Source organism: Leopardus geoffroyi, chromosome A1 (genome assembly GCF_018350155.1).
Source record: "Leopardus geoffroyi isolate Oge1 chromosome A1, O.geoffroyi_Oge1_pat1.0, whole genome shotgun sequence".
In the NCBI taxonomy this organism is placed as follows: Eukaryota; Metazoa; Chordata; class Mammalia; order Carnivora; family Felidae; genus Leopardus; species Leopardus geoffroyi.
In genome coordinates, this window is record NC_059326.1 from 141,979,743 (window position 1) to 142,002,439 (window position 22,697).

The 22,697-nt window shown below is 35.6% G+C and overlaps 1 protein-coding gene across 2 annotated transcripts in view; it reads right to left on the reverse strand.

The window, feature by feature from the left end:
• Positions 1-349: 349 nt before the first annotated feature.
• Positions 350-22,697, reverse strand: part of AP3B1 (adaptor related protein complex 3 subunit beta 1) — a 262,517-nt gene continuing 240,169 nt past the window's right edge. Inside the window, exons 25-27 of one of the 2 annotated variants that reach the window (XM_045496395.1) lie at positions 17,838-17,935; positions 12,536-12,674; positions 350-1,084 (exon numbers count right to left, since the gene is read on the reverse strand). In XM_045496395.1, coding sequence (XP_045352351.1) covers positions 931-1,084; positions 12,536-12,674; positions 17,838-17,935 — 391 coding nt within the window. In that variant the 3' untranslated portion in view covers positions 350-930. Of the gene's footprint in view, positions 1,085-12,535; positions 12,675-16,547; positions 16,585-17,837; positions 17,936-22,697 lie in introns of those variants that run through there. The other variant, XM_045496398.1, reaches the window with a different exon arrangement.

Sequence of the window (22,697 nt, forward strand, 5' to 3'; positions counted from 1 at the left end):
CCACCTAAGTTGGGCATCAAGATCTATAAAGGAACAATGAGATTCAAAGAATTTATTCAGCAGGTGTAATAGGCCTTACAATCTGATCTCTACTAATCAAAATTGTACAGAGACATTTTATTGTACGACATGATGGATTTTTATTATTAAATATCCAATTTTTTCTTGGAGTTAACTACTCTATAACACAACTAGAAAATCTACCCGGATTTGAAAGTGGTTTTTCTTTCACTAACTAAACCCCATTAATTGCTTCTTTGTGAATATAACAAGCTATTTACTTTTAAAACAAATATCAGCATATGAACTTCAGGATTACACACACTCATTAAAAATGCAAAGACACATGTTATTCATATGCTAGTTTATTATTCATAGATGATTTCATGACGAGCATTGTCAATAACCAATTACAATACCAGGAAATTCACAGAACAAAATTTTGCAGAGATCTTATTGTTTCTGTATTTAATTCTAAAAAGTATGCTATTCCAGGGGCAATAGTATTTTCACATACCCAGCTCAGAGGCCATTTAGATTATTTCTAGGGCTAATTTTTGGTTGCGGTGGGAGGGAGGATGATTTCCAATGAACTTAAAACACCCAATTCATGTCCATCACTGTGGAAAAAGAGAAGGAAGAGGAGAAGGCCAGAAGTAGTAGCAGGACAGAGAAAACGCCACAAAGATTCAAGAGTTGAGAAAATTGACAGTAAAATATATGTTCTTTGGTTAGCAAAGCGAAAAGGGGAAAAGTAATGCATACATGATAGATACACACTAGCATTCTAAAGCAGGAGACAAGAATGTCAAGAGTGTATTCTTCCCCCACTGCCAGATGGAAGGGCTATTATTATAAATGAAAGGCAGCAGTAGTGGATGCCAGGCACTTTTGTTGTGTGCCAGATTCTGAAGTCCAGATGTAAGCAGGTTACCCCTGGGACAGGACAGGCTTCAGCTCCCGCAGCAGAACAGAACCGATCACCGTTTTCTCGGTGTTGATGATAAGCTGTGCTGTGGAGCCTTCCTTCAGTTCCACTGTAACTAGCATCAACGACCCACTGTGCACAGTTTTAGCTGCAAACCTGAAGGAAAAAAAAAAAAAAAAAAAAAGAGGGAGAGAGAGCTTTTATCATGAGGGAGGAAAAACAGAGATGGCATAAATTCAAATAGGTTTAAAACAGTTCTTTTTTTCTCAATAATTTCTTGCAGGTTCCCTACTGCCAAAACCCAAAGCCAAGCATTCTTCTGAAAAATCAATAAACTGCCCAGCACCATGCTTACCACAAGCAGGTAATTTCAGTGCGTCTTTAGAACAAAACAAGAAGAGGAAGTCTATTTTACTTATTAGTTTGAACAAGAGACTTATGTGAATAATTCTCCATTAACATATATTTGGGAATCATTCATTTGATATTTAATATTCCACCATGCCTAGGGTCACACAAAATAAACCACTGCATTTTTATTTTTAAAACATGTTGAGAAAAGGTACTTTTCTCAAAGAGCTTGAAATTTTAAGTCCTCATATCTGAAAATGATTATGCAAGAAGTTAGATAATTTTATGTACATTATAAAACTTACATTTCAAAAATTCATGCATGTTAAAATATTCAAATTCAGTCTCTAACGTTGATGATGACATATAACAATACCACGTGACAGCCAAATGCAACACCCACACTCCCTCTTTTAAAATGTTTTTTTAACGTGCAGAATGTTACATACTTCTTTTTGCTTTAGAATAGAGGAAACTTGAGGTCTAAGGCTCCATTACTAAATTCCAAGACATGAAGAATCTACTAATTACACGGAATTAAAAGCAAAACTAGCCTTTTAAGCACTGCAATTGACTGAAAAGCCGTTGGAGGCACAATGAACTTCTGTCAATCCTGCTAATTCATTCTGCACGCACAGTTGAGCCCCAGAGACGTGAAGGAAGAGGACGGAACCCTCCTAGGCCTCCATTTTCCACATGGAGCATGTTCCACACATTTTTTTTAGGGGGGTGGGAGGGGGTTAGATTGCAGGGATGACTGGAGAAAAACAAAGTTGCTGCACATGAGCTTTTGAAAACACTAACAAGTGTAGAGCAGGTCTGTGACCTGCTGTGACCCCACTTTGCAGGGCCAATCCCCTTTCCCCTTTCTGTATGACACGTGTCTGAATCTGAGCCATCTGCCTCAATTTGCGCAACATCTTCAGCCACAATGGCACCCAGTTAGCCCTGACAACAGCTCACAATACATAAAAATAAAACTGCCGCGCTGACAGCACGCCGCGGACTATTCAAGAGCAAACCAACTGGTCAGTGTCTCATGTCTGACAATTAGCATGGGCCTTGCGCAGAGCCCACGGTGTCCTCAGGGATCTGTTTAATTACCATCAACATAAAAGAGGGAGTTTATCAGGAGACACTCAGAAAAACTTCACTCCCAACTTAATTAAAATATTAGCCACTTAAGCAGGAAGCAGATTCTCTTTAAATGAAAAGTAATTTCTTCTTTGAGTTTTCAAAAATGACATCAAGATCTCATAACACATTCGATTCTTCTTTTTGGAAACCTAGCAAGCCATTTTTGACCTGAACGGAATAATGAAAATCAGTTTTCCAACAGTAATTAGAATAATGACTCAAAAGCAAAACAAACAGGCTAATATGAAAATATTATCCACATTTTTAAGTTGCATTTTAAGGTATAAGCTAGTGGGTTGTTGATAAAGTATGTTAGAAACCTTTGCTGTCATTTATTTGTGTATTTTCTACAAACATGGAAAGCTACTCTCTCCAAACACATGGAAGACTTGTAAGGAATCCGACAGAGCAGTTTTCCTACTGCGAGAAGCAACTGTAAGTAACCGTGTGCTCTTCAGATGTCCACACGGGACCTAAGGAACTGTTTCCTAATCTCATCTTTTAGAGAGCACAAACATCAGCGGCCCTACCATGACCGACCCCCTTTTCTATCACCCCTTCCAAGTTTATGCATTTCTTTTGTCCAAACTTTTGGGATTCTTCTGCTTCACAGGAGAATCCTGTTTCTGTATTTCTGTTAAACCATGTCTGTATGTCGGACTAGGCAGCTCTACTGTCCTACTCATTTATGTAACTTTTCTCCCCACAGATTTGATCATCACCAAATCTTCATTCAACACATCTTTCAACAGAGGTCTCTATTTCTGACAGGGTTATAATTATGTAAACAATAGTCTTATTAGTCCCTTTATTTACTTAACACTTGTGCCTTGGGACTGTAGAGAAGGAGATTATGTCTCAACAGGAACACAAAAGCACTTGAATTTCAGGGTTGCACAGCCCCAAGGCACATTTTATCTCTTTTGCATTAAAAACTTAGAATCGATGCTCCACTAATACAAATTCAGCAGAGACAAATGTCAATTTTGATGCCAGTATGTTTACAGAGATTAAAATTAGTGTCTTGTACACGTTTTTGAAATCCTATTACCATAAAAATTCTCAATAGTGTAAAGATTAGGGGCAGTAAAGAAAAGAGGCATTTGCTTACCCTACAGTGGAAATATGCTAAGCAAATCATCCTAGCAATAAAATCTGTGAGCTGGTATAAAAGCTACTGCCTGTTAGCTAGGTCTCTGTGTTCTAGTGGGCACAAATGGTGGAAGCAATGTTTTAAAGCAAGAGACTAGAAGATCAGATGTTCTGACATTCTCATTTCACAGTTCAAAAAGGATGTATTTAATTGGAACACAGCATGATTACAACTGGTTTGTTTTGGTCCATGAAAAGCAAAGCCACCCCCGCCCCAAATTTATTAATCATTTAATGCCTGAACAGGCTATGCTTTAACATACACTGAAAAGACAGTTATGGAAAGAGTACCAGTTAATAAATACCACATAGCTTTTGGATGTAAGAAACATTGGTTATAAAGACAGCTTGGGTCAAACACTTCTATGTTAAATTTAATGGCTGACATCAGAACTTCTGTGCCTGACCTCAAACGAAGATTAACACGGTGACAAAACTTTTTCAGAAGACATGTGAGGTTTTCGATCACCGCAGTGATAACTGCAGCTAACATTTATTAAGTGTTTTCTGTAGTGGGTACTTATTTGATTCTATGAGGCAGATTACTGTACAGGTGAGGGAAGTGAGGCCCACATAAGTTGAGATACGTACCCAGGGGCACACAGCCAGTGAATGGTTGAGCAGGAATTTACCCAAGTATTCTGATTCTGGATCATACGCACTCTCAAATATGCAAAATGTACTTTTGTTTTTTTTATTAGTAAACGGAAAGACTAATGTTTTTCTTATTTACCTAATACATAATCTAATATTGTTCCAAAAACTTTAGGAGGGAAGATTTTCCCTTCAAAATGTGTAGCTGAATTTGCACTATTATGTAATTCAAAGCATCCTGACTTGCTGCTTTGTCATAACAACTTTTTACTTTCTGCCTTTTAAAGATTAAAAAAAATTTAAACATCCCTCACCTCCCACTCTCTCAAAAGAACACCAGCAATGAGAAATACAAAACCTTGTTGAATGGAGCTGTAACACAGGGAGGGACTTCTGGGAGGCCAACCAACCTCGAACACCAGTAACACCACAAATGAGAACAAATAAGAGGATGACAGTTAAAGATGTATTGCCTATGTATGACAGGCTCCATGTTATTAAAAGGATACCATCTAGGTATTTTTCATAATTTTTCATTTTCATTCTACCACCAAGCACTCGCTGTTTGTAATCACCAACTGAGGAGGTAAAACTGTTTAGATACATCTGTATTTCATTTCATTACATGTCTTTTTGTCTATTATCTCTAGCAATTGACATTTAGTCTTTGAAGCCTATAAAAATTCTTAAAATTAAAGACAAAGACAAAATAAGCTGCTTGCCAAACCTAAATGAAGACACTACTCTTCTAAAAAAGTTGATTTGTCTTAACTATTGACAGAATTAGGAAAACAGCTCAGATAACAACAACAAATCTGTACAAATTTAGTATCTACAATATGTGGCCTTATTCCCTCATGCACTTAAACCATATTTTTTTTTCAGATTTATGAGGAGCTGGCTATGGACCATAAATGTTCTTTGTCAGAAGGAAAAGAAATCTTACAACCCAATGGTTTTAACAACTTAAATGTTAACAGGACAACAGGAACTAAAAAATATTTATCTGAGAGGTTGTATCAGTCTCCAGGGTATTCACAAACACAAACATTTTTAAGTAGAATCATATTTGCTATACTTAATGCAACAGCTCTAAGACATGCTTTTTCTTCTCTTGGATAGTCTTCCTGGTTTCTGATTTTTCTATTCTGAGTTCAATTTTCTCGTGTTTTCTGTTCTACTGGTTACCAGAAGCTGTGACAATGGCCCACTCAGGCTAAAACTTTTTTTTTTTCCCCTACTCTGTACATGAAGCCTTCAATTACTGCCTGCTGAAGCAGACAGAATCCTATTAGTAAGAAAGACGATCACAAGATGCAGTGCCCTGCCCTAGCTGTATAAAAATAATTAGTCCAAAGTTGACAAATGTGTAATGAAGTCGCACAATGATTATATGTAAGAAATACTGGTTTGAATAAGCCTCCTAACATCAAATACCAAAGCATCATGATTTGGAGCATTATTTCCCAAAGAATTAAAAATGATAAACCCTTATTGCTTTGAGTTAATATAGAACATTTTAAACAGAGAATTTGCAAGTTGTAAAAAAAAAATTCCGTTTTCTTGACTATAAAATTGTCTTTTAAAGTTAAGCCCGTTTACACAATTGAAATTAATATTGAGGATGAGAAATTACATGTGATTTAAGTTTAGAGAATTTTTCCAAAGAAATGTGTTTTCCCCTATTATTTAAAAAAAAATCGGCCAGCAATATTGTAGTGTTTCCCTTTAACATTCTGATGAGAAGAGTTAAAACAAAGAAAATAAGCGACCATCATAATTTAAGACTCTCTATATTCTGTTTGAATCTTTACACATGGTATAACGATTCTCCATACTATCTTGTCATTGACACATTCTCTTTCTTTATAAAGAAAAGGTAAATAAATCTAAGTGCACTTTCTCAAAGAAGACACGAGATATCCCAGTTATTCCAAAGCATTTTTGGTTTGTCTCTTTGGTGGGGGTGGGATGGGATGGGCCTTAACAGAAAACCAAATAATAAATAAATTCTTACCCCATTCTCTTTGATTCCTTATAAAATTGCCAACCCAGAAGGAAAATCATCAAGAATACCTCTCATTTCTACATGAAAACAGTTATATATTCCTACTAGTAAAACTGTTGCATTGCAGAATATTACCTCACAAATGGTAGAATTAAATAAAACTTAAAGAAAGAATGGTTTAAAGCAAAATCAGCGATGCGGTTTGGTTACTTCTAAAATATCCAAATATGCGTTCCGTGTAAAAATTAACTGAGGTCTACATTTGTTTTTCAATGAAATGCTGTTCACAGAGCCTGCAGAGATCAAAGCAGCAGATAAAAAAGCAGTGCTGCCCTCTAGTGGACAATCACCAACTTGAGAAAACTGACGTCTAAATAGGTTCCAAAATCTTTGGTCCAGTTTGAGATTCCAAATTTATCACACAGTAGAAAAGACCAATGCCTGATATCTTTATATTAGCAACTCCTTACAAAGCATTTTAAGACAGGTGAAGTATGGTTACTGTAGTATCAGAGATTATAAAATTAGGGCACTAAGACACGGTTTTCTATTATGGCCCTTCAAAATTACCTAGTATTTCAGTATTCCAGTTACTAGGGGAAAAGAAACAAAACAACAAACAAAAATAACCCAAAAGTTGAGCAACCTAAGAAGAGAAGAAAGGGAAGTATCAAAGACTCCCACCAAGAAGTGACTATGCCATTCATGTTTGTAACCCTAGCACTAAGAAAATTTGTCACAAGTCTTCAAAAAAAAATTGAGTGAAAGGGTTGCACAATATAGACATTTTATGATGGAAATGGTAGTATATACCAGTATTTCTCCTATTAATTACTATTGAACATGTATATGATAATAGTGATTCACTGGATGAGTTGAAGGCCTAGAAATGAAACAAGTTGTTCTTTACATGTACTTCAATTAAATAAAAAGATTTCTGATTTTCAACCTGAAGCAAATAAACTATCTTTAAATATGTTGGTAAATTAAAAAGTTGCCATGTATCCAGGTTGCCATGGATACACTGTTCCATTCACAGCACCAGGCTTTCCTAATAGTTAAGGACCTCAGGGACCATAGTAAAACAACATTCATTCTACTAAGACTGTAATTATTCACAAGTTGTATGTTGCTCAAAAGTTGCAAGTTAAAAAAGTGACAGAGTAAACAAGATCCAAACATTAAGATCTACAGGGCGGGAGGAGGACTTTAAGTACTAAATACAAGTTAATAATGAAAACTGTTCTAGGGTCTTATTGAATAAGCTAAGAACTAAAACAGCATCATGGCAGAGACAAGGCTTTCTGTTTTCACTCAAACGATCACATTTTCCCCCTCACAGGGTCAATTTGTTGTTCATGAAAGGGCAAAATGAGTAGGTAGTCTGATAGCTCTTTTGAACACCACTGTTATTGAACGTCAGAACTCCGGAAACTGGGTTAAAATGTGAAATGGCTGAGACTGCTGAAAGACAAACTTTTCCTCGTGGTCTAGGACAGTTTCACAGACGAGACTGTAATACGCTGATATAATTAACAATATGCTCTTGCTGGAGCACAATGCCATAGCTGTAAGGAAAAACAACATCAAACAACTTGTCTATTAGCATCCCTTAATAACTAATCTGTAAAAAGAAAATGCATAAACATAGGAATAATATACTTTAAAATGTGTCATGTGGCTGTCATTAACTCTTGATAATTCAAGGCAGTCTCAAACTGTAAACTATGGAACATTATTGGCCATATAACCGCTTTGGCTACTGGTTAAAATACAGATTCCTGGGCCATACCTCACAGTACCAAATCTGAGCCCCTGGCTGTGGCTCTCAGGAATCTGAATTTTACACAAACCCCCCACAGAATTCTTTTGTACAGAAAACCTTAAAGATTTTGGAGCTATGGATTTTTACCTTTCTGCCTTTTGGTCACTGCACATTAGTATCTTTATCAGAGGACAAGCAATGTAATTAAAGCAAACACACCTCAGTTTCTACACTATTGAATTCAAACCTGTCATAAACCCTCACCTGATTTCTTTCTCAGAGGAACACAAGAAATGTTTCCTGGGCCTGGATATACCTAGGGTTCCCAATGCTAGTCGAATTCTCCTACCCTAAACATATTAAATACTGACATTTTCCTTTTGCAGTCCATTCCTATACTGTTTTACTGCTATTCATTCTGCCCTTTGTATATTTTATTTATGTGTTAGTTTATTAGTATACTGTCTTAAACAATATGCTTTAAGACTTTTACAATGCATAGAATATCACATATTTTAATATGAATATCTAAAACAGGACATGAAGATATTCAACTCTATATTTAATAGATGATTTTTAAAATTCTCATTTCTGTATTACTCCTTCTCATCTGATAACTGTAATCTGGAAAATAGGAGAGTTGACCATAACTCTGTAGATCTCAATGGGATGATTTTGCTCTCAAAGAGCAGCCTTTTCAGTCACCAAGTACCACAGAAATGAAAATAAAGTTAATTAAGTCTTTCAATAGTATACTGGCTGGCCTTCTGATATTATTGCTCATTTAGAAAATCAAAAGTAAATGTCATATAATCTAACAGCAGATATACTTTCTCAGTGATCTTGAAAAGCAGTTAATTATATAAAAAATGCTCCTGGTTTTTGAAATGAATTCCATAAAACTTGTGCTCCTTTAATTGACTTTTTCTTAATGGAGGCCATTTTATGTTGATATGTAGGAACCATTTTCTACTATGTATTCAATTAAAATTTATACTTTACACTATTACACACTTCTGCATATTAATGAAGGTTCCCTTTTTCTTAGATATTTCTTATATTAAGTGTTTTTTAACTTGGCATTTAATGTAAAAACTATTCAAATTTTAAGAGTAATGGGAATAAATTATTCTAAAATTCTTTTTATACTTGTTTTTTTTTTTTTTTAAAGCAATTGTAAGTCAATTACCATTAGTAAATACAAGAATGGCTTTGGTCCTATTCTTCATTAACTCAAAAAAGCAACCATCACAGAAGAATAAAGGAGTTACTCAAAAATCTCACAGGGAGTTCAATTTTATTAACAATTAAATAATATATGTTTAGATATATAAACTCATTACCTCCACAGGAAAATAGGATACTGAGCACTACAGTTAAAAACATGAACACAACTCAACGAAGAAGTAAACTGTCAATTTCTGTTATAAACAGTAATTGCTATTTCACTTTAAATGACATTAAGAAAGGCACTGGTACTGATTTTACTAACAATTGTTCATTTTTGTTTTGTTACTGAGTACAAAAGAATGGCAAAAAATGTTACATATGCAGGATGATAATTTTTAACAATTTGTGTATGAAAAATACAAGTAACTCTAGGTGTTTATTATTTCTAAAATTTAGAACATTAATATAGCCATACTTTGTAAGAGCAAATGCAAAACATTTTCAATTACATATAAGGAGACTTGTGAGGCAAATGAAAACAGAACAACCTAATCTTAATTACATATAGGCATTGTTTTTTTCATTTTTGACCCGGTAGTAACTTGGGCTCCTCCTCCAAGTTACAGAGCCAAACACCACACCTGCTGGATTAGAACACACACGGCTGGATTAGAAAAGTGTCAAGATATCGTGGATGTGTGTGAGGACCACGAACATGAAGTCTGAGCGCAATCTCTGCATTGCAAAGGCAGATATAAATGGTTCTTAGTTGCGTGTCTCCCTTGCATTAGTACAGATAATTGAGAATTGTCTGTAATTTAATCACTTGAACAGGCATTCAGTTCCAAACCACCAAGACAAGTTACAGGCAAACTATGCTTTAATAAAAATTACACAACTGTGCTAAGTGTCTTTCTTAGTCTGTTTCCCAGTAGGAAGGTAGCTTTTATATTAGTTGGTTTTCAGAAGGCAATTTGGCTGTTTTCTTCTAAGAAACTAAATTCTGGAAACCTGCCATTGCTTTCAGAAAAGTTAACCCACATGCAAAACAAAACAAAAAATAAACTAGAAGTTACAACATAAACAAGGGTTACCGTATGTCTTTTTGTACATTATAGAAGAACATATTAAAACAAGACTGAAGTTTTGCTGGGTAGTAGATGGTCAGTATCATAATTTTATACTGCATAAGCTAAAAGTTATAGTTGATGTATGATATTTTGGTGTTTCAGTAATTTCAGTAATTCAAAGGATCCATAAATAAAACAGCAACTTCTGCTAAAGAAAATCACCCAGAAGAGCAAAAAGAAGTATTTAAAGCAGAAAACAACAGGGGTGTCTGGGTGGCTCAGTTGGTTAAGCGTCTGACTTTGGCTGAGGTCATGATCTCACAGTTTGTGAGTTCGAGCCCACGTCAGGCCCTGTGCTGACAGCTCACAGCCTGGAGGCTGCTTCAGGATTCTGTGTCTCCCTCTTTCTCTGCCCCTCCCCTGCTCGTGCTTGGTCTCTCTCAGAAATAAATAAACATTAAAAAAAAAAAAAAGCAGAAAACAATTAAAACAGGAAAACTCAGAACGAGAATATTTTCATTGAAAAGGCTTCTGTTCACTTTTCCCCCTACTGAACAGCATTTCACTGTTAAGTTGTATATGCATAGTGGTACCAGTATGATGACCTAATATCCATTTTATTATTTTATCACCACCCTGTGTGAGATAGGGCTTGTCAGACATTAAGAAATGGAAGCATGAGACCTATTAAAGAACTTAATTAAGGAAGTTTCTCTAAGAACAAAACAAAACTGGAGCCCCTGGGTGGCTCAGTCGGTTAAGCGTCCGACTTTTGCTCAGGTCAGGATCCTGCAGTTTGTGAGTTCTAGTTCCACGGCAGGCTCTTTGCTAACAGCTCAGAGCCTGGAGCCTGCCTCAGATTATGTGTCTCCCTCTCTCTCTGCCCCTCCCCTGGTGACACTCTGTCACTCCCTCTCAAAAATAAATCAACATTAAAAAAATAATAAATAAAAATCAAAACAAAAAATACGGTAACTTTGGTTTTTTGACTAGCACACATGGTTTTTTCACTGTCACAATCAGTAGATGAAGATAGGCAACTTCAAATGATGGCAGGTTAAGACTTGAACTCAGCTCTTCTGAAGTCAACACCAATGTTCTTCCATAGATAATACAGAATTTCATTTTAATGTCTCATGCTACCCCTTTCCAAACAGATGAAGATCTTAAAGCCCACAAGAAGAAGTTATAACTTGCCCCAGACTACCAAGCCCAAAAATGGCAGAGAGAAGTCTAAAACCCAGATCAACTGTAGCACTCTGTAAGAAACCTCTCTTACCCTGCACTAATTAAAAAAAATTTTTTTAAAGATTTTATTTAAAAGTAATCTCTACACCCAACATGGGCTAGAATTTATAACCCTGAGATCAAGAGTTGCATGCTCTACTGACTGAGCCAGTCAGGCTCCCCTACAAAAAAATTTTTTTTAAGATCTGAAGGCATTCTCTTCAATTTAAAATTTTTTTTCTATATAGAAATATAAAGGAAAAAGCATGCCATTGGCAGTGGAATGGCAGAGGAATTAAAGATGGAATTAATGAATTCCTTTAAGCTAACAGAGAAGTAACAACTGCAGGTTTAAGGGGATCATTTTTATCTTTACTTTAATTCAAGCCACTGCACACAGAAGATCGCAAGGAGGGCAACCACATTAATCACATTCTCTTCTACCTTTAAGGACAAATGACTTGGATGTCATGCTTTAGATGCTCGGTGGTGAAGATATTCCTGGTCTAAGAAATAGAAGCTGCATTTGGCTCTATGCCCGTTTTTTAGCAGCTCCTTATTACTGGAAGCAGCCTTATGGGACTGATGTAAAAAGGAACTCTGAACACAGTACCCAAACTTCCTCTATTTCAAGTAAAAAAGTCCAACTCCACTGCTTTGTAAAACAGGTCTTCTTGGAAATCCACTGTATCTGGTGAAATAGGATAGATTTTCAATTGTATCTTGCAAAAGGTACCTTTACAAATCACCAAACTATTATAAAATGCGAGTACACTGACTGTTATCTTGCAGGACAGTACATCCCAGTGTACTAAGGATTGCATGAAATGGGAAAGACAGCCTGAACGCAAACCAACAATCAAATATCTCATTAGAAACAACGGGAGGGGGATGCCTGGCCAGCTCAGTGGGTAGAGTATGTGACTCTTGACCTCAGGGTTGAAGGTTGAACCCCACATTGGGTGGAGAGATTACTTAAATAAAATCTTAAACAGAAACGAAGAGAGGGGGTCAGATATATGTTTAGGGATTATTATTTTCAAGGAAAACGATGAACTTAAAACTATACATTTATACGTGTCTATTATACATATATATATACAAGTGATCACATCACATGTTGATGAACCTACCTGTGTATATGATCTTGGCCAGAAGGGACTACACCTACATTGGCCACATTTACAACTTTCTGAAGGATCACAGAAGGAGTGAAATTCTGTGGTGCAGCAATGATTACAGTAGAAGTTTCATTCATTCCTGTTAGCATTCCTGTAAGAGCAAAAGAAGGCTCCCTTTTACTAATTTGCGAAAATTATATTAAAACAATTTCAAGCTCATAGCCAAAATTTAAAAACTTAAAAAACCCACTTCAGAATATAATTTTGAAGATAATTATCACTGAATTAAATAACTGCAAATGTTTTACAAAATTTTTAATCCTTATTGTGTAGAAGAGCATGTAAAAATGCAGTGGAACATCCTTCTTAATAAATGTGATTTTCAATACCCTAAGACAAAAATGCAGAATCACAAAGATTCTATTCAATTTCAGTCCCTTTAAAATATACTCAATTAATTTGGACTACGTCAACTATTTAAGCTTTTACTTTTTAAAAATTTTTATTCCTCTCCTTTTCATTCAGAGATCTCTCTTGTCAAATGCTACCTGAGTACAAATCAAAGTGAGTCTGGAATAACTAGCAACAACATTTTCTGACAAATGGCCTCAGCTGATGGGGCAAAGTTATCTCAGCAATGACTGAAAGTCATTGAACAGTTACGTGGTTCTAAAAAATGTACACGTATCTAAGCAGCTATACTTAGTGATAACAGTACTTGCCTAGTGAATGGAACTATAGAGTTAATTAAAAAACACCAATCGAAATTTCTGAAGCATAATGCTTAGAAACAAAGGGGAAAATGTGAATGGAGAACCTTAAATTCTAGAGACGTTTTAAATGAATCTTTAAGAAAAAAAAAAACAAAGTTAAGCAAGATCGGGAACAAAAACTGTAATACAGAGTTAACATATGACATGCCATTAATGTCAGAATCTCATGTAAAAATGTTCAGTAAACAAATTCAGTAACATACCAAACACTTGGAACAAATATTGAAATTTAGTACCTGGGTAAAAAAAAAAACCAAAATAATTATAATAAATGCCACCTATTTGGACCTGTGATGTAAGACACCGACACCTAACGGTATCCAGTAAAAACAAAGATCTTTTGAGACATTTGGTATGTGCACAATAGTTGACAACATTTATGAAAATGGAGAAATCTGATTTTATGTTTTCAAAAGGCCCCGAATCTCCAGGGCTATGTATTTAATTTAGTTATTTATTGCAAATGCAACCTGAAATTTAAAAGAACCCCTACGATGAGCAGCATGAAGACACAAAAGCCTAACACTGTAAAACGACTTCTAAGCTTTTAACAAAGAGCAGTTTTTAGTAACCACTTTCAAACTCAGGGACACTATGTTCTGTCTTAGAGTGTTTAACTTCAATATTAGGCAAAAGCTTTAAAAACTACACAAGCAGTCAAACACTGCTTTTAAGTAAAGCACAGTGGCTGCTGACATAACACTGCTGAGAGATGTGTGTACTCATTTAGGATTTAAACCTTCTCCATTAAGCTCTATTGAAGAGCAACTGCTGAATAAATGAATGCAACTATGTTTATGTTAAAAGCCTGTTTCCCGCAGCATGTAATTAAAGGAAATGTTGTACAAAGCCAGTACTTTTGTCAAGCTCCTGTAAATGGAAAGATGGATAGCACTCAGAGAAGTGAATGCATTGCTTCATATTTAACCTTAACACTCTTGTCATTAATGGTTTGTCTAACTTGGTCTATAAAAGACAAGGTACTGCTCCATTGAAGTAAAATTTAAAAAATCAACTAAACCATGCTTTTCAGAACAGAAGATTCATTATCGTCAGCTAATGTATTGGCATAAAGCAAAGTAACATCCTATCAAGTAAGGCACACATTCAATCTGCCTTCCCACCCCCCTTTATTTTTAACTCATGCTGTTTTATTGTTATAGGCAATTTGTACCACTCAGCATGACAGTGTAAACTGAATCAAGATTAATTTACATGCAAAAGAACACTTAGGAGAGCAGCATGGTAAGCAAATGTATTGTCTCGATTGCTGAGGTGGAAAAAGAACCTGGAAAGAAAAAAAGGTGCTCTAATTAAGGGGCATCAAATATGATTGCTTGTGGTAGTTAAGGGCCAGAAAATAGTAAATGTCTGACCATTTAAAGAATTAGCATCTTGCTAGCTAGGAAACCATAAGATGGATGCATAAATCATAATAAAATTAAGTAAACATTCTAGGTTTCTTAAACCAGAGATTTTTCTAAATGAAAATATATCAGGTATTCTCAAATTAACGAGAAAGAAAAATATGCCAAGGTATCATTAAAAGTTTCTCTTCTAAAAAACAGACATTAGATACTATATAGCATGCATATATATATAACAAAGGTAAAGTTACCAGGAAAATATTTAAAAACTGTCAGACTATTTGTTGCTTCATTAGAATTTATCTACATTTTGGAGAGGCAGTGGACAGAGTACTTAATTTAGGTTAATCAGCTGTCATTAACTGCTAAAATGTAGACCACACAATATAAGAAAGTAAAATTAAATTTTTTTTCTAAGTTTTAGATTTCCTATTTAATTCATAAGAAGAAAATGAGTAAGAGAAGGCAGTTTGGATAAACAGCCAGCTTACATCTCTTATAATAGTTATAACTGTCTCAAGAAACCAAATTTTTAAGAGAGGATCTCAAGTTATTTACAGTACTGAAATCATCCTACAGCTAGATCATTAACTCTGCAATGCTCAAAACTCATAGCAATGAAAAAAAAAATCATGCTTCTGGTTTAGAGTTCCTATTATGAATATTATAGGTAACTTCCATATATAGGCTAAACCATTCTGTCTTTCAGCACTTTGACGACCAACCTTATAAACGTGCCACGTTTAGCCATGGAACTCTAAATGTAACAACTAAGGAAAAATGACAGATCAGGTTTTATATTAGAAATAAAACCTTTTCGTTAAAAAAATTATTAATCTAATATATACAATCTGTTAGAAGCATTATTTAATAGTGTACAAACTTTTAAATTACATAGATGTTTAGTATAAAAATAGAAATGTATTCCTCATGCTTTTTATTTATAATTTTTATAGTTAAATCCTCTTTAATGCATTTAATGCACTTCTTGAGTCTTAAAATATATGCCCTGTGAAATGAGATATTAAGTACCTAAGTTCATTTTATTTAAATTAGAAAAATTACATAATGTCATGTATGCATGTGTAATGACACACACAGGTACTTAAATTTACTGGTATTTTACCATGCAGAAGTTTGCACTGATAAAATGTGAGGAAATAGATGTTTATTTTGATTGAAGATTTTTCAGCTAGGGAGTCCTTTCTATGTATCATTTGTTGAAATAAGCTAAGGTCTTCCTAGAGGAGCATAAAAAACGAGTACAATGTGTAAAGTTGAGAATTGAGACCTCGATTACCAAACCAGCTGAAATCTCTAACTAAAAAGATGCTATTGAAAAGACTCTTTAAAGCTGTGGTAAATTTGCCAGCATCAAGTCCCATATCAAAGAATGAATTCAGGAAGACAGAAAGAATGATACAGAAATGCCAAGAGACTTAGAAGGATTTACAAATACTTCATATAAACAAATTTTCAAATAGCTTTATTCAGAGTAGCCTTTCTGCTCTATTAAACATAGCAAACAGCTGCCAGATTTATTCAGAAAAATAATCAACAACCATAGAAGTAAAATGGCAGAAGAAAAAGGAATTTTGGCAACAAGTCCACAGAGGACCACAGCTGTTCTCCAAGAGCACCTCTCTCACGCGCTTACGGTTCTGTATGGCTAGTCAGGGAAAAATCCCTCGGTCACAGCAGAGCACAGAACGGCACAGAACACTTCATCGAAATATCAAGTATTCTAAACCAAAGCTGAGGGATAGAAAAGGTATACGATAATCAGCTGCTTTAGATATACTGTAGCTGCACTTTTCAAAAAAAGAATATCCCCTTAACAGTAGATGTGCCAAAGCCTTATTCAGTCACTTGTGTGCCACTCACCTGGGTCTGCTGGGCAGGTGTAAAGCAGAGAGGCAGGCTTTAGCCAGCAAAGGGTAAGAATAGCAAATGTAAGCATCAATTCGTCAACAGAAAAATAAAATCATAAAATCACAAAGATGTTTTTCTTCTACAGCAATAATCAACTTCCAAGTAAAGCAAATGCAAACAGGGATTTAGGCATTCTTTTTTATCACTTAAAAATAAGGCAGAAAATAAAGGATTGTTATTAATTTACAGTCTTGAATGAAATTTTCTTTGTGAGATTCTTCTACAACAGGTTATTTGAATACTGTGGACTGCAATGGCTTACAGCAAAAAAAAAAAAAAAAATCTTCGGCACTGTAATGATAAAGTGCCAGGAAGCATGTGTGTCTCCTTAGGTACAGAAATATTTGTACGTGCCCAGTACTTTCTGGAAGCGTGACAGATAGGATTTAATGACCTCAAGATGAAGGAATCTTTGTATGATAACCCCTCTAGAGAGAAAAATAGACTACCTTCACAAACTTCAAGAAATTGCTGACTACACTGCTTACATATGCCGTAGTTCTGTATTATCTTTAATTAAACACATAAACTCACAGTTATTTCCCAGTTATTATTTTCCACAGTTATTATTCATAGAAGAAAATAAAATTTATTTTTATTAGTAGGTATGCTGGACTTTGGGGCAAGCACAGCATATTAATACTTTCATCCTGCCGAAAATATTTTCTATTTAGGTCCATATTTTAAAATATTTCGGCTCTGATACAGGCTGACATCATAGCATTTCTTTACTACAGAATCAGGTCAAAAGAAAATGGAGGTATTTTAATGCTATAATTAGGCCTTTATCTTGAAGGGTGAGGCACTTCAATGTGCGCAGGGAAAAATACATTAGTAGGTCATGAAAAACAGTTCTGTAGTGAAAGAAAATACAGAGGCATAACATTTATAGGGGTAGAACTTCGCTAAGTCTCAAATCCCTCACATTTTCACTAACACAAAACACAAGAGCACATCATTAGGTTGACAAACCTACAACTCCCAGATGTGAAAAGTTAATTAAGAATCAATTTATTATTTTAAAGACATACTAATGAATTTTCAAGTATGCCAGGGATGTAGACAAACATATACTTTCAAGGTTACTTTATAGAAGAAAAGGATTAGCAAAAACCAAAAGATTACACACTGACATCTGTTAATGGCTATGTACATGTGGTAATTTATTTCAGACACCAGCCAGAAGAATGAGCACATATTATTTGGGATGGCAATTTCTAGTAAACTGTAGTAATCTCTCACCTTGCTCTTTCTTAAAATCTTTCTCTGACATGGCCACAGGTAAAAGCAGCTCTCCAACAGGTGGCTGAATATTAACATTGAAGCAATCATCCTTGGTACTAAGAGAAAAACACATCAAAGCTGACCAATTGCTTAATAAATAAACATTCTCTTTAATATTATGCACTTAAATAGAAGTAATTAAAGGATATGCCAGCATATAAAGTATAAGATCTTCTTGGCTTAACTAGCAGAGCTAAAATTTTCTCAACACTATTTTCAGAGAAATATATGTTACCTCAATTAGAAAACACATTTTTTTTTACAAAAATATGCAGTTATTGTAAATACACCATTTAATGTAGAATTTTAAAAACAGGTGAGCATCAAGGGTACACATACCCACTACTACCAGAGGAACACTTCACGCAACTTACAGAATAGAGAAGTAATATTTTCTCTTTACTGTGCATGCTTACAGTGTAGAAAATGGAGTGCTTTAGTCTTAAATTGTTAAGATCTCTTTTTAAAAAAATTAGTTTAGCAAAAAGTAAAATGGAGTGACCTTACTGTGTATTTGATATGTGCTAATAAAATAATGCCTCATCTGAAAACTTGCTTTTTAAAACAAAAACTCTTTTTTTTGGTAGTGTTATTCGTTAACATCACTGATCAACATGTAAAGTTATTATTTCAAATGACAGGATATGAAGAATTTAGGAAAGACAACTTTGTACCTATATCAGATAGAAAAACAGTGAGTGTATTTATTTTAATCTTAAGACAGACAATACTCTTTAAAAAATTAGTAAAATTTCTTAGAAAAAAAATTTTAAGGTACATGTTTGAAGTTAGGTTGAGGAATGTACCAGTTAGGAATGTGTCTGGCTGCAAATAAGCAGAAAATCCAACTAACAACAGGTGCTTATTGTTTAGTATGCAACAAATTCTACAGTTACCAGTCAAAGACTGGTTCACTGGCTTAAAGAGGCTGTTGGGAACTCAGGTTTCTCGAGCTTTCAACTCCACCGCCCTGGTGTGTTGTTTCATCCTCGCGGATGCCAGATGGCTGCTGCATTGCTAGGTACCACTTTTACATTGCAATGAAGACAAACAGCGATAATGGAAGAAGAGTGAATAATTGAGCCAACCAAATCTATTCTTTTTTTTTTAAATATCAGAAAAGCTTTTGTCCCCAAAAGGACTTCTACTTTCATGTTAGAACTGGATCTCATGGCCAGTGGGAAGGTGAATAGGGAAATGGGGACTGTGGCTAAAAAAATAACAAACATTAGGTTAAAAACATCATCATCAAAGGGTGCAATAGGGATAAATAAAATGAAAAAAAGAAAAAAAGAAAATGCACTCTTTTTTTAGTTTATATATTTATTCTGAGAGAGAGAGAGGAAGGGAGAGAGAGAGAGAAAAAGAGAGAGAGAGCAAGGGGGAGAGAGAGAGAGGGGGGGGGAAGGGGGAGAGAGAGAGGGGAAGGGAGAGAGGGAGAGAGGGGGGGGGGAGAGAGAGAGAGAGAGAGAGAGAGAATCCCAACCAGGGGCTCAATTTCACAAACCGTGAGATCTCACAAACTGCGAGATCATGACCTGAGCTGAAATCAAGACTCAGACGCTTAACTGGCTGAGCCACCCAGGTGCCCCAAGAAAATCCACTTTTATGCTATTATATAATATATTCTTGTAAGAAATTCTTTTATGGAACAAGGCAAGGACTAGATTAAAAAAAAAGAAGGTTTTGAATTATTCACATGTGGACGGTCTAAGGCAAACCAACAAATTCATTTATTAATTCAGTATACATTTACCAAGTACAAACTAGATCCCGTGTATTATGCAAGTACCTGGGGATTTAACGACAAGTGAGACTGGCCCTAGAAGCTCGCAAGTCAGTGAGAGAGGAAGAGTTCACTTATGTTTATTAAATGGCAAACACTACATTATAGATATGTGGAAAGTATTATAATCCATATAAGAGGGATTAATTCTGCAGGAGTGAGGTACAGATACCTTTATTTTCAAGAGGAGAGAGAGGGTATTCTAGGTATTCTAGACTTGTGTTTTGGGAATGATGAGCAGTGTGGTATGTCAACAGATGAGGCTGGGGGTGTGCTGTAAAGAATATCATATGCATTCATGACCATTCATCCCACTTTCCCAGGACAGTCCCAGTTTATAGCTGTTGTCCTGGAATCTTGTTCAGTTAATGTCTCCCTTCACTCTCTAGAGTGTCCTGATTTCTATGACAAAGTGTATGATTACTTCACTGATATAACTAAGACAAAGGTGTTTCAATGTTTCTTGAAGTAACAAGGAAAACTACCAGAGACTTTTGACACAGGAAAATAAATGATTCCATTGTATTTCAGAAACTCTAGTGGCAGTGTGTAAGATGTAGTAGAGGAGAAACCCAAGGCAGGTAGATTTGTTAGGAATCGAACTTAATAGTCTAGGCAGGGCTTTTACATTGTGTGTTTTACTTTAGTAAATCCTGACAATGAACCTAAGAGGTGGCTTCTGTTATCCCCCAACTCAGTGATAAGAAGAGTTAAGCAACACATCCCAGGTCACATAGCTAGTAAGTGGCAGTACTGGGATCTGAACTCAGGTCCATCCTGCTCCCCAGTCTGCTATATAATGCTGCTTTAAGATGTATTTTTTATTCTGCTATGTAAGGCTGCTCTCCTAGGGTGGGTAGCACTGAAAACTGGGAAGATGAGAGTATTTTAGAATTAAAAGGGACAGAGGTGGTGATGGATGGAAGAGACTTGGAAACTTCTAATGCGAAAAACTGGGAGAATGACAACTACTGAAGTAGAGTTTTGGGGATTAAACAAAATGATTTGGCTTGAATCATGTTATATTTTGAGTACCAGTGAATTATTCAGGAAGAGATATTTAGCAGATAATTGGAAATACAACTCAAGAATCAGAAAAGAAGTCAGGGCAGTATATATGAGTTTGGAAGTAATCAGAATGGTAAAGAGAAGAGCTGAAGCCTTACAAGGAGATAAGATCACACAGGCAAAGAGGATATACCACGAAAAAGGATAAGGTGGAAACCTGGGGAAGACCTACATTTAAGTAGAAATGCAAGAACCGTAGCTTGCAGAACACACTGGGAGACAGTGGTCAGGGAGAGAATGTGTGTGTCAAATAATGCAAAGAGGAATAAAAAGAAGGAAGTGTGACTTCGGATTAAAGCAAGGCGGTTCAGATGGAAGGCAGAATGCAGAACGCCCTGAGGTGAAGGGGGAGTGGGGAGGCTGACAAGGAAAGATGGGACAGAAAGCAAGAGAAGCTTCACGAGGATGCAGAGGCAAAAGAATGCCTAATGAAACTTGAGCATGTTTACAGGATGATGGGAAAGAGCCAGTAAAGAGGAAGAAACTAAGGAATATCTGATAGAGCAAGGTATTAGAGGAAGTAAATGAGGATGGGATTAACAGCATAAGAACAAGGTGAAGAGAGTAGGATGCTTCTTCCCAAAGCAGCAGACAAGGAACAGTTAAGACTGAGGCAAGTACTGAGGGTAGGACACTTGAAGGATGAGACCACATGTGATGTAGTGGAAGGCTAAGTCACATTAAAAGAAATAGGTAAAGGCTGATAGAGTAAATGGATAGGTGGTGAGTGTGTGTGTGTGTGTGTGTGTGTGTGTGTAAAATTTATATATAAATACACATGTAAAATATATATATGAACTATATATAATATATATATATATATATATATATATATATATATATATATAAATTTATACATATAGGGAGGGCATGATAGGAATATTTTATTAATAGAAGAATACAATTAAAATGACCACTGTGTTAAATTGTATTTATTACACTTTCTTTACTGGTATTTTCTTTTTAATTACAGATGAAATGATTAGCCTTGTCCTTCCCAACGGTCCTGAAGGATACCATTTACACCCTTGATTAAAGGTAGCTGTGTAGCTCTGACTCCCAGGGAGAAGGGTGGGAGAGCAGAGAAAGAAGGGAAAGGAGACTTGCCTTCTAAAGCATATATGAAAACGTAGGTGCGTAAGCAGCAGGTTTAAGTTTGAGGCAAAAAGTGATCTTGAAATTTCCCTACTAAGAATTTGCAGTGTGTTAAATACTAATATAGATGACTCAACTTGGCTGGTTTTGCTTTCGCTGCTTTTGGCTAATGATATTTTATTTTCTGTAGTTGGTAAAATGGCTAACATAATTACGTATGAAAAACTAAGGACAGAAGTTGATCCAGAATGGGTCTTACGAGGCAAATGTAAATAAAAGTGGAACACTGTTGTGGCAGACAGAACTTGTTGTTTACTCTGTGTTTCTTTTATTTTTCTTCTTTCCTGGCATAACCCTGATTTGGTTCAGGTACACAATGTGCCCAACTGAAACATTTTCTATCTCAGCCTCTCTTGTTGCTAGGACTGAGTAACCCAGTTATAACCAATGAAGCAGGAACAGAAGTCTGTCAGGGATTTCTGGGTAAGTTTTGCTTTTCCAAAAAAGACATGGCTCCTCTTTCCATGTCACTTCTTTCTTTCCTTCTTCTTTTATTTTTATTTTTGCCTGGAATGCAGACAGAAGCCTGAAACTAGAGCAGCCATATTGTGACCATGAGGATGGCAGGCACATGCTAATGACAATAGCACATGAAAACAAAAAACGCTGGAAAAACCTTATACCCAGAAGATACTATGGAGGTACTCTGGCAGCTCTTTAACTGCCGACCTCTGTTCTTCTTATACTAGCAGAATAATACACCCCTATTTGGTGGGTTTGTGTTAACACAACCGAATGCAAAAATCTAATATAGCTAGCATATAACATGCTTTATAAGCCAGTTTCAGTTTCAAAGCAAGGTTTGGCTT